This window comes from Calonectris borealis, chromosome 20 (assembly GCF_964195595.1).
Source record: "Calonectris borealis chromosome 20, bCalBor7.hap1.2, whole genome shotgun sequence".
In the NCBI taxonomy this organism is placed as follows: Eukaryota; Metazoa; Chordata; class Aves; order Procellariiformes; family Procellariidae; genus Calonectris; species Calonectris borealis.
The window spans coordinates 14046348-14064270 of record NC_134331.1 but is presented as its reverse complement, the minus strand read 5'-3'; the positions used below and the strand labels follow the sequence as shown (position 1 = coordinate 14064270).

Below are 17923 nucleotides of genomic sequence, written 5' to 3'. Positions count from 1 at the left end.
CCCACTTCACCTCCTTGCTTTTGAACTTCTTCATTCCTGAAATCATCCTCCTGGGAAGCGATGTGCTGAAATCACAGCAACGAGCAGAGCCCTTACACTGCACAAGCCTCCCATGTCACACCACCAAGAGCTGCTCCTGGCCAGACTCCAGGGCATAACTCCACCGCCAAGGTCTTCAATGACCCTGTAGAAGTGGTGGGTGCCTACAGGGGAGCAAGGAAAGGACCTTTACAACAAACTGAACAGTTGGGCTGTGGGAGGAGAAAAGCACCACCTATGGAGGGGCAGTTAATGCAACTCCTCACCCCTGTAAAGCACCTGCTAATGATCACCCGTATTTCCAACAAGTAAAACCAAGGGCCCACCTCATCAACCGCCCTGTCCAGCAGCTCTCACCACCACGTCCCCAAGGACAAAGTTAGGAAGAGTTTCATGATCAGACCAGCAGCGCCCAGCGGCTGGAGAAAGTTCCCTGCTCTTCCGTCTCACCCCTCATCTTCACTCCATAAAAAACCAGCCACTCCTGCCTGCGCTCTGCATCCGATTTTTATTTCTAATAGTTTGAGAGGTGCACGAGGCTGCACAGAGGCAGGAGCCCTCTGAAACAGCGACAGATGCTTTGCTACGCGGAGATGCTGCTGTTTGGCAACAGGACCAGCAGCTACAGCCAGCCCAGACCAAGACTTGTTGCAAAGTGGTCTTTGCAGCTGGAGACTGTAGGACTTGGGCTGTCCTCAGTGGGAGGGAAACCTTCCTAAGAGTCTCCAAAGCCACGGAGAACAGCAGAGCATGAAGAGCAGCCACGGGAGTCAGGAGCCACAGGCCCCTGGATGCTCACCACCTTGGGAGGTATCGGAGCATGTTCCCACCGTGCACAAGTCAGCCTCCTTTTTCCTCGTAGATGCCAGGGACAGCACCTTTTCATATCATTTTTTTCCCCAGCCCTTTTTCCTTTTTGTGGAGCAGCTTTCATACACGCCAAAGTGAAACTTCAGAGCCAGAACAGCCTGCCTATTTTAAAAAATGGCTGCCCCTCTGGGAAAATAGGACACCTGATTTTCTTAGGTCTAAAATTACTCAGCCTCAAACCTCATTTTGCTTTGCTTTATTCTTTCCCAATTGATAAGCGGAGGGGAAGTGCAAAGGCCCCCGCACTTCTCCTGCAGGTCTGATGAAGACCCATTAAAAAGCTTCCTGGGTTGGGGCTGGGCTCAGCACCAGAATCGGCAGAGGAAAGTGAGCTTTGGCTCCGCTCCAAGGACCTTTCCCCAGAAGACCAGAGGAGGCCAAATCCAACACGAATGCTCCCCCAGCATGAATGGAAAGTCCCGGTCCTGCTCCTTTGTATCTCTCTAAATAGAGAGGACGTTTGCACCACGCCATCTGTTAACAGCTCAGTCCCAAGGCTTTTATGGACTACTCATCCCTAGACCCTTCAGACATCAAAAGGACCTGCCCGCTTCCCACCCCATCGCCTCTCCATGCTCATTACAGCAGCCCGCAGCTGCTTCTGAGTTCAAGCCCTAGAGCTAACGAGCAGGACATCACGGCAATTCCCTACAGCAGCTAATGCCTAATTTTCCTGTCCCCAGAGGATTACCAAGGCTGTAATAGCACTAAATAAATTCACTAATGGCAGATTCTCAAGACACTTTGTCTGGAAAACTTGTTTATAACTTACAGGATGCAGCCTGCAAATTTGGCTTTATTATCCAGTGACACTGCTGAAGGGAGCTGCTCCCAAACACGGTGATTGGATCTGAACAAGATGTGTCCTAGATCATTAACCAGGCAATGAGAGGTAATTAAACACCTGCTTGGAAAGGCAACCTTCACACACGGCACAGCTGGAGAAGCACCCCATGAAATCAGGAGATCCGAGCTTTTGGGGTAGGTTTCTTTCATGTCTCCCAAAAAAGCTGCTTTGCTCAAACGGCAGCACCCTGGAGAAGGGACCGTCCTGCTCAAACACTGGGCTAAAGCACCAGGCAAGCGGCCCGTGTCAGGGTGATGGAAAGTTAAATGTGAGGACAGGTTTGCTCTCCTCTGTGCCTCTGCACTCAAGTGCAACGCAAAGGCCCTGTAATGTGCAAAAATACCTGCAGGATGTTGTACTGTAGGTGGTGGCCAGCTGAAACACGTATACCGGGAACAGCTCAAAGGCATGCCTGCCTGGGAGAAAACCTCCCAGCCCCGATACAAAGAGCTGACTGAAGGAGAAAGCATTCAGGAGAGAGGGGTCCAGGCTGGAGCACCCGATTTGGCAAAGCCCGAAGGGCACACGCCCCGGCTAGGAAGGATCATGCTTTCAGACGCCCTCCAAACCAAACCAAGCCCATCGAAGGGCTCCACCTGCAGCACAGGGCTGGCGGGGAGAGGAGACAAATCCCTCCTGGGCGACCAAGGCAGGGAGCAGGAGGCAGAGAGCGGCAACAGCCCCTGCAAACCGCCCCCGAGGCGGGAGCTGCGCTGGGAGGCGGCGCTGGAGCCCACCCCGTCTTCGGGGCAGAGGGTGCAGCAGCCAGGAGCGTTGCTGAGCTGGGGTGGCTCACACCCCCAACCACAGCCTGCCAGCTCAGAAGCCCCGAGTGCTTTTCACATCGGATGCGAATCTCCTGCAAAGCTCCATTTTTGAGTTGCTACTGCCTGATTCAGGGGCGAGTGCTTCTGTGTCACAGGCAGGGACCAGAGCGGGATGAATCTGTCTGCCACAACTAATTCTGCGCGGCCAGACTTCGCCTTCTCCGACTTAATTTGATGCTCTGAGAAAATTAGACGTTCTCCCGCTTCTGTGGAAAAAGGCAAGCACTGAAGGTAATTCAGAGGCTTTGATGCTGCTCTTCAGTCATTCGGGCACCACAGCCAGGGCACCGCTCCCTGGACTGACCACGGGCTGGGGATGAGAGTCACTAATCCTCATGCTCAGCGTGTGAGCCTCGGGCAAAGTGCCGTCCCTCAGCTCAGCAGGGGAGGGGCAAGACGACGATTTCCAGAGCACGAATTTTAACTTTAATAACCCCAACACTGGGTGCCCAGCAGTGGAAGAGTTTGCCAAAGATCACAGCATTTCTAGGCACTGCCGTACTAAGTACACACTAGTACCTGGGTCCAAATTTTAATTCGATGGCACTGGAGCACATGAAAGCTGCGCCCAAGGCCACGTGCGCACAACAGGCATGCAAACGACACCCTTTGAAAGTGGTTTTAAACCTCCCCCTCTGAGACATTACTGCTTTTTAGGCCAGAGGTGGGAAGGTTTTCACCGCAGGTTACTCGCAGCAGCCCAGAGAAGGGCTGGGGACGCGGGTGGGGGGTCAGACACAGACACCTCCCTCCCAGGCCAACCCTCGCACCCAGGAATTTGCACTTGGGCTTAGCTCTAACCCAAACATTGTAATCCGGCGCTCAGCACAGAGCAAGGCGCTAATCATTCACTCGCCAGTGCAAAAAGTAAATCCGCAACGCAAACAAAAACGAAGAGTGAGGACACTCCAGGTATTTGGGCTGGAGGCTCCGGAGCAAGGACCCCCGGCTCTGTCCCCACCCGAATCCCACCGTGATCCACTTCCACAAGAGATGGGATTTTTGCAGCAAGAGCAGCAGGAAGCTGACCGGCAGTTCAGCTGACTTTGTAGCAGGATAGCAAAGGACCGAGCCTCTCCTCCTCAGACACAAAGCAGCGCGCTCAGGCCAAGGAGGCCTCACCCACAGGGCGAGGGTCAGGGAGCGGCTGCATTTCACAAACCTGCTCACCCTCGGCGTGCTTTGGGCGAGCCCGAGAAGCGAGAGCCCCGCACGAGCCTTGGCTGTAGCTGCGTCCCTCCGAACCGCTGCGTGATCAGCTGCCGGCGTGCAGTCGCTCCACAGCAAACCCTCCAAGTGCCAGGGCCCACGGCACGGCCGGGGCCGGTCCCAGGAAGACGAGGACCCAGGTTTCTGAGCTGGGCTGGGCTGGACAGGCAGCTGCAGCCCGCAGCGCTGCCCAGCACTTCCTCACTTCGGAGCAGGGGAGGCAGAAGGCAAAGCAGCCACCGAGAGCTGCTTTGCCCCAGGAAAGCTCAGAGCGCACGGGCTGCTGCTAGCCCACCTCCGCCGAGCAGCTTTCAGGATCATTGCTTTCTGTTCTATTCTATCCTTCCTCTTGGAGCCTCCTACCATACGCTGGGGGCACCCACCACGCATTCCTCCCACCCGGATCAGAAAGGGCTCTTCTTTGGCAGACAAACCTACCTCCAGCTGTTCTCATGCTTGAAAATAGCAATCCCATCCTGAAGAAAAGGAGCAGCAGCCATATACAATCAAGATCACATCAAATCACTCCTTTAAGTGAGCAAACTCCCAATTTACATCCCAAGCTGAACACCATGGGGTATTTGTGCTTGTCGCTCTAACGGGGCAGTGGACACGAGCTACGTGGGAGCAGAGCCATCTCTCAGCAGAGGCATCTTCTCCCAAGAACTACTTCTGCTGACTGCCACTGCAGCTGGACAAGGACTTCCCACGCCTGAATGCCCTTCACTGCAGGCTGCAGCCGAACCCGCACCCAGCTCATCAAGGCCCCAGAGAACTCGCTGCCAGTGCTCACCTGGGACGCCGTCTGTCTGAAGCAGCTTGGATTAGACAGCACGACTTTCTCTAGTACGCCTTCGGTTTAAAATACCCCCAATTCCTTGTTTTAAAGGAGGCAGAGACTGTTACTTAGGAGCTCCCAGGCCAGACTATTGCTATCCCACGTCACCTCTCATTTCTCTCTTTAAACTGCCCGGTTTGTCTCATGCTAATCATTTCTCATATGTCCCATTAGTCCCTCAAGACCTGTCCATTGTCACTAGACCCCTCGGAGCGCATGACCAAAGGCGAACATCGCCCAAGACGCAGGTGTATCACCGATGGTGGGGCCGAGGGCCACAATGTGCATCTCATTCCTATTTTAATTGATGCAATGGTACCAGGCATAGCTAGCTCAGCCTGTAATTAAAATTCCAGTGCTAAGCCCAAAGATACTCCCGAGGAAAAGTTGATTGAAAGCAATAATCTTGACCATTCTGCTGGAGCTTCCTGTTTGAGGGCAATCATGTGGCCTACTTGCCAATTAATTCATGGAAAGAGAGCAAACACTTTAAAGCAAACAGTGCAGCCTAATGAAAGAACTGAGCAATAAGGAAGCAGGTTTCCAAGCACCATAAACCAGTGCTCTGCATCTCGCTCCGGCTGTTTCGGGCACAACCAACACCTGGCAGTTGCAGGCTGGTTCTGTACGTCACATCAGACACTTCACCTGCCGGCGCTGCTCCCCTCTCACTGCTGCTGCCTAAGCCTCGCCTTTGCCATGCCAAGCTCCACTGCAGGGCTAAAAGCCTCAATACACTTGGTGAGTCTGGTTTTCATCACACAGGTGACCTGAATAACAGTTTTTTTTTTTCCTTTTTTTACATTTTAGTGTTTTTTCCTAGTGCCTCATCAGCGCCTTCCACATTATTTGTCACAACACTGCTTACAAACCCCACTCTACTCACTTTCCACTAACATTACATCAAAATAAGCCAAGTTACCTCTGAGAGTGGTGCATGTTGTTATCTGAGCCTTCAGGCAGAAGATCCTCCTCCAGAACTAAGTGGCCATTCTCCAGGGGTTAAGTAGCCCCAGGTGACGGTGTGACCTTGATTCTCTGAATGCTTCGGAGGCGAAGAGTTCTTGCTGTTCTCAATGCTCAACATGAACTACATGCCTCAGAGGTCAGGAATAAAACTTGATTGTTTTCAGATTTCTTATCTGCGTTCAACTAATCAGTTATCTGTCAAAAGATGTTTGAAATATGAGGCCAATTGCTCTTAGCTTTCTGTAACAGTAACCAATTAGAAAGTGGCCGCAGCACAAGTTTCACTGGAATCAATCCAGGCACCACACAGATTTGTGGTAGGAAAGCAGAAAGGAGTTTGGTTTGCAAACCAAACAGAGGAACAGTTCTCAGAGTGATCTGATATAAAAGCGGGAAAGGAGAGAGAAGCTCAGATTAACGTACATAGAAAGAGGTACCACGAAGCAGATCAACCAGCTGATGCCTGCGCCAGTTATTGCAGGACCTTTCCTCATCTAAAGGAAAAAGGCTTTATGGGGAAGAGAAATCTGCCATTCAAGACCATGTTTTCTAGAAATTATCATCTGATGAATAAATAGTCTTCCACGTTTCTTTCAGCTCTACACTTTCCCTGTCTCTTGTAAAATCCCCCTGGCATCCAGAGGCAAATGGAATTAGGTAGAATACCAGAAATTCCCATTTTGTTTCCATGTTGCAAGAATTAAACACCAACAAGAAGTTCCTCCTCCTTCTCTTACCTCTTTCTGAGCACAGAGTCCTCTTGAAAGCTGCTTTACACTTTGAGAACTCACAAATCAGATCAACTTGGAACAAAGAAGCAAACATTCATATTAAAATAATGGGAATTGTTAATTCCCCCATTCATCTGACATGCACCTTGCATGGAAAATCCCCACAACAACAATCCAATAATTTTAAACAATTCTTCTGTTTCCATCCCTATTAACTCCAATGCCTAAAACGCAAAGTCAAGACAACTGGTTCAAAAGAGTTAAGGCAGCTAGAACAAACTACTGTTTCAGCTTCCAGCTACAGACTGAGTGAAAACCCAAACACTGCTGGTGGAAACTTCCAAATACTTTATTTAGGAACAGTTCTGCCCATGTGCTGTGTTTTTTTTTCCTTGTTTAAATGATCACGATTATGAAATTACCCACATTTTGAAAGTGCCTATCACCACAGCACCCGGGCGCTTTATAAAAAAAAAAAAATGTCTGGCATGACAGAGAAGATCACTCACTCAAGAACCTACTGGTCTCCTGTTGCTTATTCCTCATTTCAGGTGTATCTACCGACCGAGGGTGAGGAAAAAAGCAACAGATGAACTCCAGAAAAAGATCATCTTTTTCAGGCAAGGTTTAGATCAGAGACAAAACGAACACTGAGAGACCCAACTTCCCATGAAGAGCCAAGTAGCTATTTCTAAAGCGACCCATGAAGCTAGCTTCCCAGGAAAAGCCTTGTAGGAATAGGTTCTATACTGTATTTAGGTATTTAACAAAACATGTATCAATAAAGAAGGATCTATTGGCCCAGAGTACAAATTCAGGTTATACTTCACCACAACTGGGGTAACCATCAACATTTGGTAAGGTATTTGCCATCCTTATCGATAAGGAAAGAGGCTCTATTTTGTCATTTCTGAATGTTAAATTTTTAAAAAATACAGAGACTTCTCTTTACATAACAATATATGCTTCTCAGTGAGGACTGGGAGTCGAAAGGGAAGAGAAGTTAGCCCCCTTGGCTACCGTTTCATAGCCTTTGGGTAGGCAGCCTCACCTTGCTGGTTTAGTTCTGCATCTACTTTTGCCGGTTTGCCCATCACACCCAGGTTTCTAGAACAAAATACCAAATTACAGCGTCAAATAAGGGGGTGGGGGGAGGAATCAAGTTATGCCTATGCCCTGGTCCATGGTAAGTAGATGTGTACCGGCCCTGAAGAGGCCACTGGTCACAAAGCAAGCTCCAACTTCTTCGAGCAGAATGGAATTTCTCTGTGCTCCAGATTATTTTCAGCTATTTATAGTGTACGTATGTTTCTGAATAGATTGATTGTCTTTAATACACTGGGAGAGAATGTAAGTGCACAGACATATATACAGAACACAGGGAAGAAGATGGTAAAACCTCCCTCTGTTGGTTTCAGGTGCAGATATTTGTGTCCTAGAACCTCTTGGAGCTTTTCCTTCAATACAGAATAAAACCTTGGTTCCTCAGGGGGTCCTGGTTAACTTTTGAATCCAAAGATGCCCTTTATATATCCCGTGAGGCCACTCTTGGCCTTCTGCTCCACCTTGTCCTCCAGAGGTGGGAAAGCAACATGATTAAGGGCCAGGTCAAAGAACAAGGGTTTGCATGGAATGGGCTGGAAGCCCGGAGGGAAGTGCACGAGGCTGACTTGCTTGCTGACAAGAGAAGGATCCAGACAGAAAGTCTCAAACCGTTCCGAGAGTGGCTGAAAGAGACCAATGCAGAAACACGAATTAAACACATGTCAAATCAAAGCTGACATGGGTCAAACAAGCAAAGAGGATTAAGCAGCAACTGAGACAACAGAAGCTGAAGTTCCCTTGTGTGCCATCTTGGACCCTTGAAGATGGTCTGAACCCCTGTCAAAGCATTGCTGCAGAATCTCTGGAAAACCTTCCCATGTGCAAGGAGAAAGCAAAATTTAAAAAAAAGAAGATGCCACACTAGAAGCTGCAAGCAGCAGCCTAGTCTCTATCCAAGGAACCCCACACTGTCAGCCACCTTTAGGACTTGCAGAAGGGAAACAAGCCTAATAAAATCTCTTAAATACAGTAGTTGTGACCAAACTCCAATCAGCATGACATTTCTTGAGTTGTTAAGAGACACACAGCTAACAGGCTAAATGTAATACTCATTAAGAACATTACTGGAATTTGCCTGAGCTCTCAGCTCTTACCTTGCCATCCTTGACCTGAGATGGAGACTCAGTCTCATGACTGTCATTTGCATCTGCAAAATTGAAGAAAGAGCAGTAAGAATAACAGGCTAGATCTTGGCGTAAATTAAGACGGTCTCAGGAGTCAGCTGTCCTCTGAGCTTAGCTATGAGCCTTGCTTTCTGGGAGCAAGACTATTTTCAGTAGAATCAACAGACTAAGAGGGTCACACATACTCATCTACAGCCAACACAGCTCTCTCCAGATGGAGAGTGTCGTGGTTTAACCCGGCAGGCAGCCAAACCCCACGCAGCCGCTCGCTCACTCCCCCGACCCCCGGTGGGACAGGGAGAGAATCAGAAGGGTAAGAGTGAGAAAAACTCATGGGTTGAGATAAAGACAGTTTAATAGAACTGAAAAGGGAAAATAATAATAACAATAATATTAACATTGATAACGATAGAATATACAAAATGAGTGATGCACAATGCAATTGCTCGCCACCCGCTGATCGATAACCAAGTAGCGATCGCTACTTCCTGGAACACGCCTACCATTCATATACTGAGCATGACGTCACATGGTATGGAATACCCCATTGGCCAGCTGGGCTGGCTGTCCCACCTATGCTCCCCCCCCCCCCGCTTGATAGAGCACGGAAGCTGTCCTTGACTAGCAGGGTACTTAGCAACAACTGAAAACATCAGTGTGTTATCAACATTCTTCTCATATTAAATCCAAAACACAGCACTAGGAAGAAATTTAACCCTATCCCAGCCGAAACCAGGACCGAGAGCTTGTCCTTCACATTGTTGTGAGAAGCTCCTGAAAGAAGCACAGATTTTGAGTTCAGCACAAAGCAGCAGATGATGAGAAGACCCCAGTGAGGTCTGTTAAAGCAACAGTAAGGCAATAAAAGACAAGGCAATCCATTACTTATCTTGGGTTTCCAGCAGCAAGCACAGCAAAAACAGCAGCCCAAGAAATTACAAAGTTCATCCGTTCCCCCAAAGTTCCCCTAATGTGGTCGACACTGACAAAGAGCAGAACATCGCTACTCTCCCCTTCCTCAGTAGTTCTCCCAGCTAGGCAAAGCTGGGATGAGTAAGGCCAACTTGTTTGCAGCAAAAAAATTACACACTAAACAGAATGTTCTGTGCAGGTTACCAAAATAGGTGCACACCCTCATGAAGCTTTTTTGCATCTCTGGGCAGGGAGCAAGATGCCAAGTGTCTAGTCATTGGTTGCCTAGCTGCACTACACACAGCTAGAAAAACGCTAGAATTGGGAGGAAAAAAAAGTGTTTTCCAGAGCCGACACAGATCAGAGTGAAGTGGAAAAACATTTGGATCTTCAGAAATTAAATAAAAGGAATGACATAGCTGCAGGGGCATTATGGAAGAGCTCTAGTATAATTGCGCAACTCACCTAATATAGCTGCTGCTTGCAAGGAGTATTTCTCTGCATTGACTTGAGTAATCAGATCCTGAACATCAGGCAGCTCCTAGGTTATTAAAGAAAATTATTTGAAAGCCTGAAACGTGCCAGAGTTTAAGAGTTAGAGCAAAGGTAAAACCTGAAAAAGTAAGAACTAAGAAATTAAGTCCTAGTGCTGATGAGCCTTCCCAGAAGAGGAAAAGCTACAGTACAGTCTGTCAGGCACTACAGAAGTAGTATGACAGGAAGTGCAGATGTGAGAAAGTGTGGTAAATTGTTATGGAGTTGTTACAGCAAGTTATGACTGGCAAGCAAGTGGCCAGTTGAAGCATTTTCACATCACTATAAAGTCTCTACTGTAATGTATCAAGCAGTCACACTTGTATTGCTCCTCTCCCTACTTAAACATCAGTCTTGAATTGTAATGGTCTGGCATCTAATTGACAATAAATAGTGTGAGAGCTTTTTCATAAATTTCAGCTGCCTTCCACACACAGGATTGGGTTCCTACCTTTAAGCTGTTCGTATAAGCTCCAGCTCCTGACTGAACCTCGCGGGCATATTTCAGCACTCTTTCATATAAAACAAGAGCTTCACTCCATTTCTTTACCAGGACATAGGACTGTGCAATGAAGAAACACCTGCAACAGTAAAGAGTGGCTCGTTGACATGTTTGTCATCCACACCTTTTGCCAACTCAAATGACTGATAAGAAAAGATACTACTAAGAAGCACTGGCCAGTTTCCCCTTAGCATCCAGTCTTCATTTCACAAAAGGGCAAAGGAAACTGCATCAAAGCCCTGTACAGCACATAGAGCTTTGGAATAATAACCTTTGAAAATGTAATGCCTGCTAAAGAAAACCTGACTGTTTCTCAATCACCTGTAAGCTTTGTATACAAGGGTCTTCAATCCGATCTCTTTTTGGAAGTTCTTGTCCTCTTCTAGGCCAGGAAGCTGTGTCAGCTCCACGAGGTTCTGTGCAAAAGAGAGTCAGAGTAACAAATGCGGGCATTGTTTTCCTCTGGAATCTGCTGGAGTGAGAGAAAGCTGCCCCTTTTAACAAGTCAACACTACACTCCCATGGAAATAGTTTCTAGTTTTCTAATTATCAGTATGCTAACCTTGTGAAGGACACTCATTGAAACTTGTGCAAGTTTGCCCTCAGGACAGATTTCCTGACACAAACAGGAATTAGGACAAAAGACTCCTCAGATTTCACATGAAGTAATTCTTTCATAAGGCATTTCCCTTTCCTATTCACAACTGCTTCAGCCACTGGCTCCCACAGTTAATTGAAAATTTATGTGAGAAATTAAGAAACTGCTTATGAAGAACAACTACATTTTAAGTATTCTTAGCTGCTACTTTCTCTGGCCAGCAGAGACTAAGGCAGCTATCAGAGTGCTGCATAAAATAGTCAGAAAAAACTATTTTAAAACTGCATTAGAGCGTACGACCAAGGGCACCCATTCTAGCAGCATTTTCTGTTCACAACTAGGAGAGTTTTTCTGTGTTTCATGTAGACGTTGAACATCTTCAACAAGGTAACTGTAGGTACTCAGTTGCTTTTCAGACTTCACGGGCAGTTCACTCGCACTGCTATATTTTCTACAATAACTTTTTGTACCAAAGTTCTCCAGTCAATATGAAGAATTGGATTTGTTTTCCCAGCATTACCTGCAAAATTATATCATAAAGACGGATCAGGTCCTGAGGCCGTGGTGTGCGCTTGCCATCCTCTTCTGACCGCTGCTGCTGCAGCAGTGCCTTCTGCAGAGACTTTGCCATGCTCTCATTGCGCTTGATGGCTGTTGACAGCTTGATGTAAGTCAAATAACTAAAAAGATAAAAGATAAAATACCATTAGCAGACTGTCAGAACTACTCAGACATTACTCTTTATTCTGAAAAAATCCCTCCCCCCAGTCTAAGCTGATACTAGTAGCAGAAAAAACATTTGCAAAGTCAACATGAGTCTTAAGTAAAATGTTTTCAAAGCTGCATGAATCAGATCCTTAACTGTACAGTCATTCTTTGCAATCTGAGAGGCTCAGAACAAAAACCCCATAAAACAAAAACAAACAAAAATAAAATCTTGACATAAAAGCATGACTTCTTTACACTAGTACAGGCAGCAATGTTTGCCTATTACCTGTGTAAGTACTGGATGTTGGACACCTTCCCAGAATCGCTTTCCAGAGAGTGTTCCCGCTGCTTCTGCAGAAATTGGGGACAAAACACTGCATCATTTACGTAAAACTGGCAGCTGAAGGAAGAAAACAGCTCAAGATTTGGGTAAACCAAGGAAGTTATAACAGACTTCCAGGCAAAAGAATGAGGGCTTCTACATTGCTATTCACCCTCTTCAGTCCTGAAGAGAAAAAAATCAAAGGTGAAAAGACTCTTTTGCAGCTTTTTATTAAAGAAATGCCAGCCATTTTCACTGTTAAGCAAGTTTAACGATAACAAGTCAGTCCCAAAGAAACATTATGTTGCTGAAAGTAGAAACACCGTTTGCTGCTTACCTGGTCTGGTTTCAGATCTTCCCGAACAGCCTGAATGGCATCTCTGCACTCACTGAGTAAAGATTCAAACAAACGTTCCTTTGTCTCCTCATTTTCTGCCTAAGAGCAAAGGAAAGTTAAGACAGATATCTATTAGAAATTTTTGTATTTTGCATCCCATGATGCAAGAATTAACTGAGGAGATTAAATAAAGTTTCTCCCAAATTATGGCTTTAAGATCCATGGGTAGCTAGAACTCCAATCTGTACCTGTCTGCAGTATGTTCTAGGGGCCAAACTGCCAGAAATTGTGGGGAACATGGTCAGTGCTGCGAATTGAGCAGCACCGAAGGCCTAGCACACACAGCTCTGATTGCCTCATCCCTGCAACAGCTGCCTTCCCAGCAACTCCCTCCCCTTCAGGATGGCACCTACACTGCTCTGAGAACAGCTGAGGTCGGACTGCACTGTGGGAAAGGCCCAGCAACAGAAGAAGAGCTGAGCATTACTGAACTGGCAAACTACCAATGCAGACTGCTTTTGTTATGCTGATTCAACTTTTCTCATGTGGTAAGAACATGTAGATGATTATCTTTTCTACACTCCCACTCTAGTAACACTCTCCGTGGCAATAATTTGTTTGTTTGAAGCATTTTTTAAAGTAACCCTGTATTTTAGTAGCAGGAGTGGCTGAGTGCTTTTCTGCTGTCACCACAAGTTTTGTCAAAAAAATGAAGCAGCTTTTGGCCTTCTGCCCGACAACCAAAATTTGAAAACAACTTTTGAAAAACAAGTTGCAGCCTGATCTCTGTCTAATGGACTGGCATATCATGTACCCAATTAAACAATGCACCCAAAACCAAACCCAACTTCCATTCAGGTGACTGAGAACATAACCAGATGGGGATCGCAGGACTCTTACTGAGTCAGTAAGAGAAAACTGCCCAGAAACAAACCTCAACCTTAGCAATCGAAGGAGGGATTAAAGTGTATCAGCACTGTGCTATACCACTTCTGTGTCATGTAATAGCATAAGATGAACATTGCTGCAACAAATTTGCAATTGTCCAAATGAATAAAAAACTGTCTAAAAACATGCTCACTTGTTTATCTTCAGTAGAGCTCTACAGTCTCTGCCTCTCCTCTTTTCAGGTTTGCAAACCCATTAAGGAATGTTATTTTTACTCCCTCACAAAGCCTCAGGTATCTTGACCTGAGATGAAGGCGGTTTTTTGGGTTTGTTTTTTTTTTTTTTTTTTGAGATTTGCTGCAAGAATTTTTAAGACTAACTACTGAGAATAACCAGAGACGAGTCTGACAGCATTCTCAACCTCACCCAGAGGAGCACAGCAATTTCACTGTAAGCACAAAAATGAAAACAGACATAGCTAGATCATCAGTCAAGCACAAACAGGGAAAGGGCTGGGCCGTGCAATAAAACAAAGGCTTTTCTTTCTAAGCAAAAACTCCTAACGTTAACCTGATTCTACGTATAAATATGCATATGTTGTGATTTGGGAGATATCAGATCATAAAACTGAGATACAAGTGCTACAGCTGGTGATTCAAATGCCCTGATCAGTCTTAAAGGGATCCAGGGAACTGATCCCACTGAACCCACTTCTGAAAGTCTAGCGGTGCTCATTTCTAATTTTTAATTTGTTCTAAAACATTGTGCATCATCTCTGAAAGTTATTATTACCCATTTTTGCTACAGTCCTAGTTACCAGAGATGACCACAGAATCCTTGAGGCAATACCAGATAGGAGCACGCTTCTGTCGCTCTGCCCTTTAGCCTTCTCCCTTCTACCTGGTTGGAGTCAATGGGCCCTTGAAGTTATGCATTCAAGCCTACAAAAGGGCTGACATAAATAATTTTAAACGTGGATTTGTATTTCAGTTTGGCTTATTTGTTCTGTTTCTCCCGTTACCAATGCGACACTGAAGGCAATGATATAATTGTGCTGAGAATCTCCATTTTTACACAAAACACACATTTGTGTTTGCTTCTAATCAAACCCTGAAGAGCACTGCTGTTACGTTACGGTTTCAACTTAGTGAAGACTAGCAGAAAGGTGCCAGAGATCCCAGGAACCACCACAATACATTTAGCTGAAGCTGGACTGCCCATCACAGCTGACACAGCAACTGCAGAACTGCTTTCAAAAGGCCAAGTTTTAGCCCTCTGGGAATGTAAATACTGCTGCTGCGCGCTCAGCTCTCACCATTACTAGTTGTGATCCAGTACCACAAAACTCCTCTGTTCAGTCAGACCTTCCAAGGAACACAAAGCAAGATGAAAACAAATTCAGATCACTGTTCTGCCACAGCTTTATGGAACAAAGAGGGCAACGAAACTGAAAAGGCCCAACTGCTAGCCTGGCAGGACGGAAATTAAATGAGGGAACACTGAACTCTAAGCTGCACTTCCACCTGCTGGCCATATTAGCGTACTACCTACAAAAAAAATAAATTCAGCAACACACAATTCATAACGTTATGACAAGACTGGTTAACACTAATGTTTCCTACCCAGTCATATTCTGTTTATCCTACTCACACTATCTTCTTAACACTATCTCCTGCCCTTGCCTGCTTGCCTTATACCTTTGTAGGGTTTTCATTTTATCATTTAAATTTCTATTTATCGTCATTATTCTCCTGGTGATAAATGTTTTTTGATGCTGCAAAAAGCCCATCTTCAGTGGCAACAGTTGTTACTAAAGATCCTTTCACTGCCTTTTCAAACAGCAAGGGTCCTGTATGCAGCCACTGAGAAGCAGAATACCTGGGCACCATTTCCAAGGAAAAAGCTCCATGTGGAAACTTGGCTGCAATACTGAAGACATGCATAGTGTGAGCCACTGCAAGTGTTTCAGAACTGTTACATTTGAAATTAGTTTACATCCTGACATTTTGTAATCCTCTTCCTGCTTTTGAGGATTTGCATAAGTCAAGAAGAGAATACTGTAAGTCTCTTAGCAGCTGCTTCCCCTGGCAAATTGCTTTTTGTTACCGAAAAAAGGTGATCGATACATATCTTTTTGCTTTTGGTTGGTCTGAAGCTGGAGCATTTGAGTGAGATACTTAAAGAAATGAGAACCGTAATTCAAAACCAGATACTCTTAAAATTGTAACCTTCACTTCCAAATAATAACGGTTACCACCCTGCACTGAAAGGTAGCACTTCTGGGCAGCACAGAGTGTTCAAAGGAGCAGTAATACTCAGAACAGATCTCCCAGACTACCACTTAGTAGACTGTGGGAGCTATCCCCAACTGACACTTCAGCTTTGGGTTACAGTCAATATTCCCACTTTTACTTTTAGCCTTCTAACCCCAAGTTTGAGAAAAAATTATACAAAAGCTTTTAGTCCAGGTATCACATATTATCTTGCACATTGAAGGAAAGAGGACAGCTAGAACACCAGCACCGGAGATGGCTTCTGGGTTACCTGAACAATCGCTGCTTCGTTGTCGGCCAGCCCCAGCAAGAAGATCCTCACTTTGTCTATCTTCACCGGAACAGTTCTTCCTCTCCATTCCACCTCGCTCATTGTGGCTGCCTGCTTTGCTCGCGTTTGGGTAATCAGCGCCTGTAAAGAACGAACTGAACTTAAGAGCTTGAACTTTACGGTATCCAAAACTGAACCTTTCAAATTCACATTAGACTTGACTATTTTGAAATCACAGGGCTTTTTAGGAAAGTGTGGTTTCCCTTAGAGCCCAGGCTTGCTTGCTCTCTTCTGATACGTTTTGGCTCGTGAATGGTGTGCTGCAGCAATATTTATGCTCAACAGAGTGAATGCTTCAACTTGAAGCATGCAAATAAGTTACCTCCAGTTTTTCTGCAAGAAGACCTTCAGTGCCACCAGACCTCAATCTCATCTGCATCAATTCATTCATAGCAGACTGGTCACCTGAGAGAATTAACAAATCAAGATCACATTCCCATCTGAATTCACAAATTATTTTAATACAGAAAAGCTAATCAATAGATTTTATACTGGCAATTTGGGGACAAAGGGAATAAACTTGCAATTTTATTCTGACTTCATAAGGGCACTACTGCAAACTGGTATTTTGTCTTTTTACACAAAACCACATGCACTGTTGCAAAATGAGTATATTTCTCCACTGCTAACCTGACCTGGAACGTGTGCAGAATTTGCCCAAAATATTATGGACTCACTACAATGTCACTTAGACCAATATTCAACTATCAAGTCAATATTCCTTTCCTGTGAACAAGCCTTGCTCTTTGTTGAGATTAGGCATCCCCCCTTTCCTTACCAATATTATAGGCACAGTAGCGAATGTTGGGCGAGATCTCTTCCACACGCTGGTTGTACAGTACAGCTTGTTCTTCTGTGAAAGCATTGGCCAGTTTTTCATATATGGTCCTACAGCAAAGAATACATATTAACGCTGCAGTATGTGTCATTTTGTGAGATGCTATCTTAAGGGAAGAATTTGTGTCTCTACTCTGGAGGATGCTATTTCTTCAGTAGTACCTCCCAATTAAGTGCACAATTAACTAAACAACTCAGAGTTGCTGTACATATATAAGTATACAAACTTACTAGACTGATCCAATACTACGTACTAAATGAAGTTGGTGAAGTGGGGGAACTCACTTGCATTTGTTGAAAGCCTCCATGGCTGCCTTCCACTCCTGGTGTTCAAAACGAAGCATTCCCGTGAGGTAAGCCATGTATGCCTGCAGACAGCGCGAGGGCAAGTTAATCTCCCCGAGACCGACAGCTTAGTTTGTACAACCTTTAGTACGAAGGCTGCTGCGAGGCCTACAGTGATTAAGCCTTGCCCTTTTCATTTGGTCTTCCCACAGAAGACAAAGTGATTTGGATTACAGGTTACTAGCTACCTACTTTTTTTTCTTTTAACTGACATCACTACATTTCTAAGGAGATGAAAGCAAAGAAGTTTCTTGCTTGTTATGCAATCAATGTGGCCCACTGATGTCACAAAACTTTTTTTTCCCCAGCAATAAGCCACAGAAAGGCAGTTTTAATTAACTGAGTACCACTGCAGCCCATTGTTCAAAGAGGCTGGCGTCACAACACAGTTGCTTTCTGTGTTCCAGGAACCGAAGCCACAAGTCTTGTGTTCTAGGTGGCTACTTTATGACATTTAACAAATAGATAACTCAACAGTTAAGCATGGCTTCTTAGGCTGTGTTGCATCATCTTAGTCTCTCAATTCTTTTTACTTTTATTAAACATACTGCTCTTCACAGCAAGGACAATCATTTGATACACTTAATCAGCTTCTGAACACCAGGTCCTCATCTTGGCTGGTGCCACTGGTTATTTCTGAAGTTGCAGCAGCTGCATTAAGTCCAAGCTATTCAAAGGGAGACGTTATCCGGTTCGAGCGTCAGTCAATTTTGGTTATCTATTGCTAGATAAGAATAATCTCTTCACCCAAAATCCAAAGGTTTCTTGTTCAGCTTTT

At 45.4% G+C, this 17923-nt stretch overlaps 1 protein-coding gene across 3 annotated transcripts in view; it reads right to left on the bottom strand.

The window, feature by feature from the left end:
• LOC142091095 (signal recognition particle subunit SRP68-like) overlaps window positions 1-17923 on the bottom strand; it is a 50865-nt gene that overhangs the window by 28697 nt on the left and 4245 nt on the right. The window contains exons 5-16 of one of the 3 annotated variants that reach the window (XM_075169940.1): window positions 17086-17168; window positions 16742-16851; window positions 16286-16368; window positions 15904-16044; window positions 12472-12570; window positions 12099-12163; window positions 11625-11784; window positions 10828-10922; window positions 10456-10585; window positions 9936-10011; window positions 8529-8581; window positions 7382-7437 (exon numbers count right to left, since the gene is read on the bottom strand). In XM_075169940.1, coding sequence (XP_075026041.1) covers window positions 7382-7437; window positions 8529-8581; window positions 9936-10011; window positions 10456-10585; window positions 10828-10922; window positions 11625-11784; window positions 12099-12163; window positions 12472-12570; window positions 15904-16044; window positions 16286-16368; window positions 16742-16851; window positions 17086-17168 — 1151 coding nt within the window. Of the gene's footprint in view, window positions 1-6661; window positions 8058-8528; window positions 8582-9935; window positions 10012-10455; window positions 10586-10827; window positions 10923-11624; window positions 11785-12098; window positions 12164-12471; window positions 12571-15903; window positions 16045-16285; window positions 16369-16741; window positions 16852-17085; window positions 17169-17923 lie in introns of those variants that run through there. The other 2 variants (XM_075169943.1, XM_075169942.1) reach the window with 2 other exon arrangements.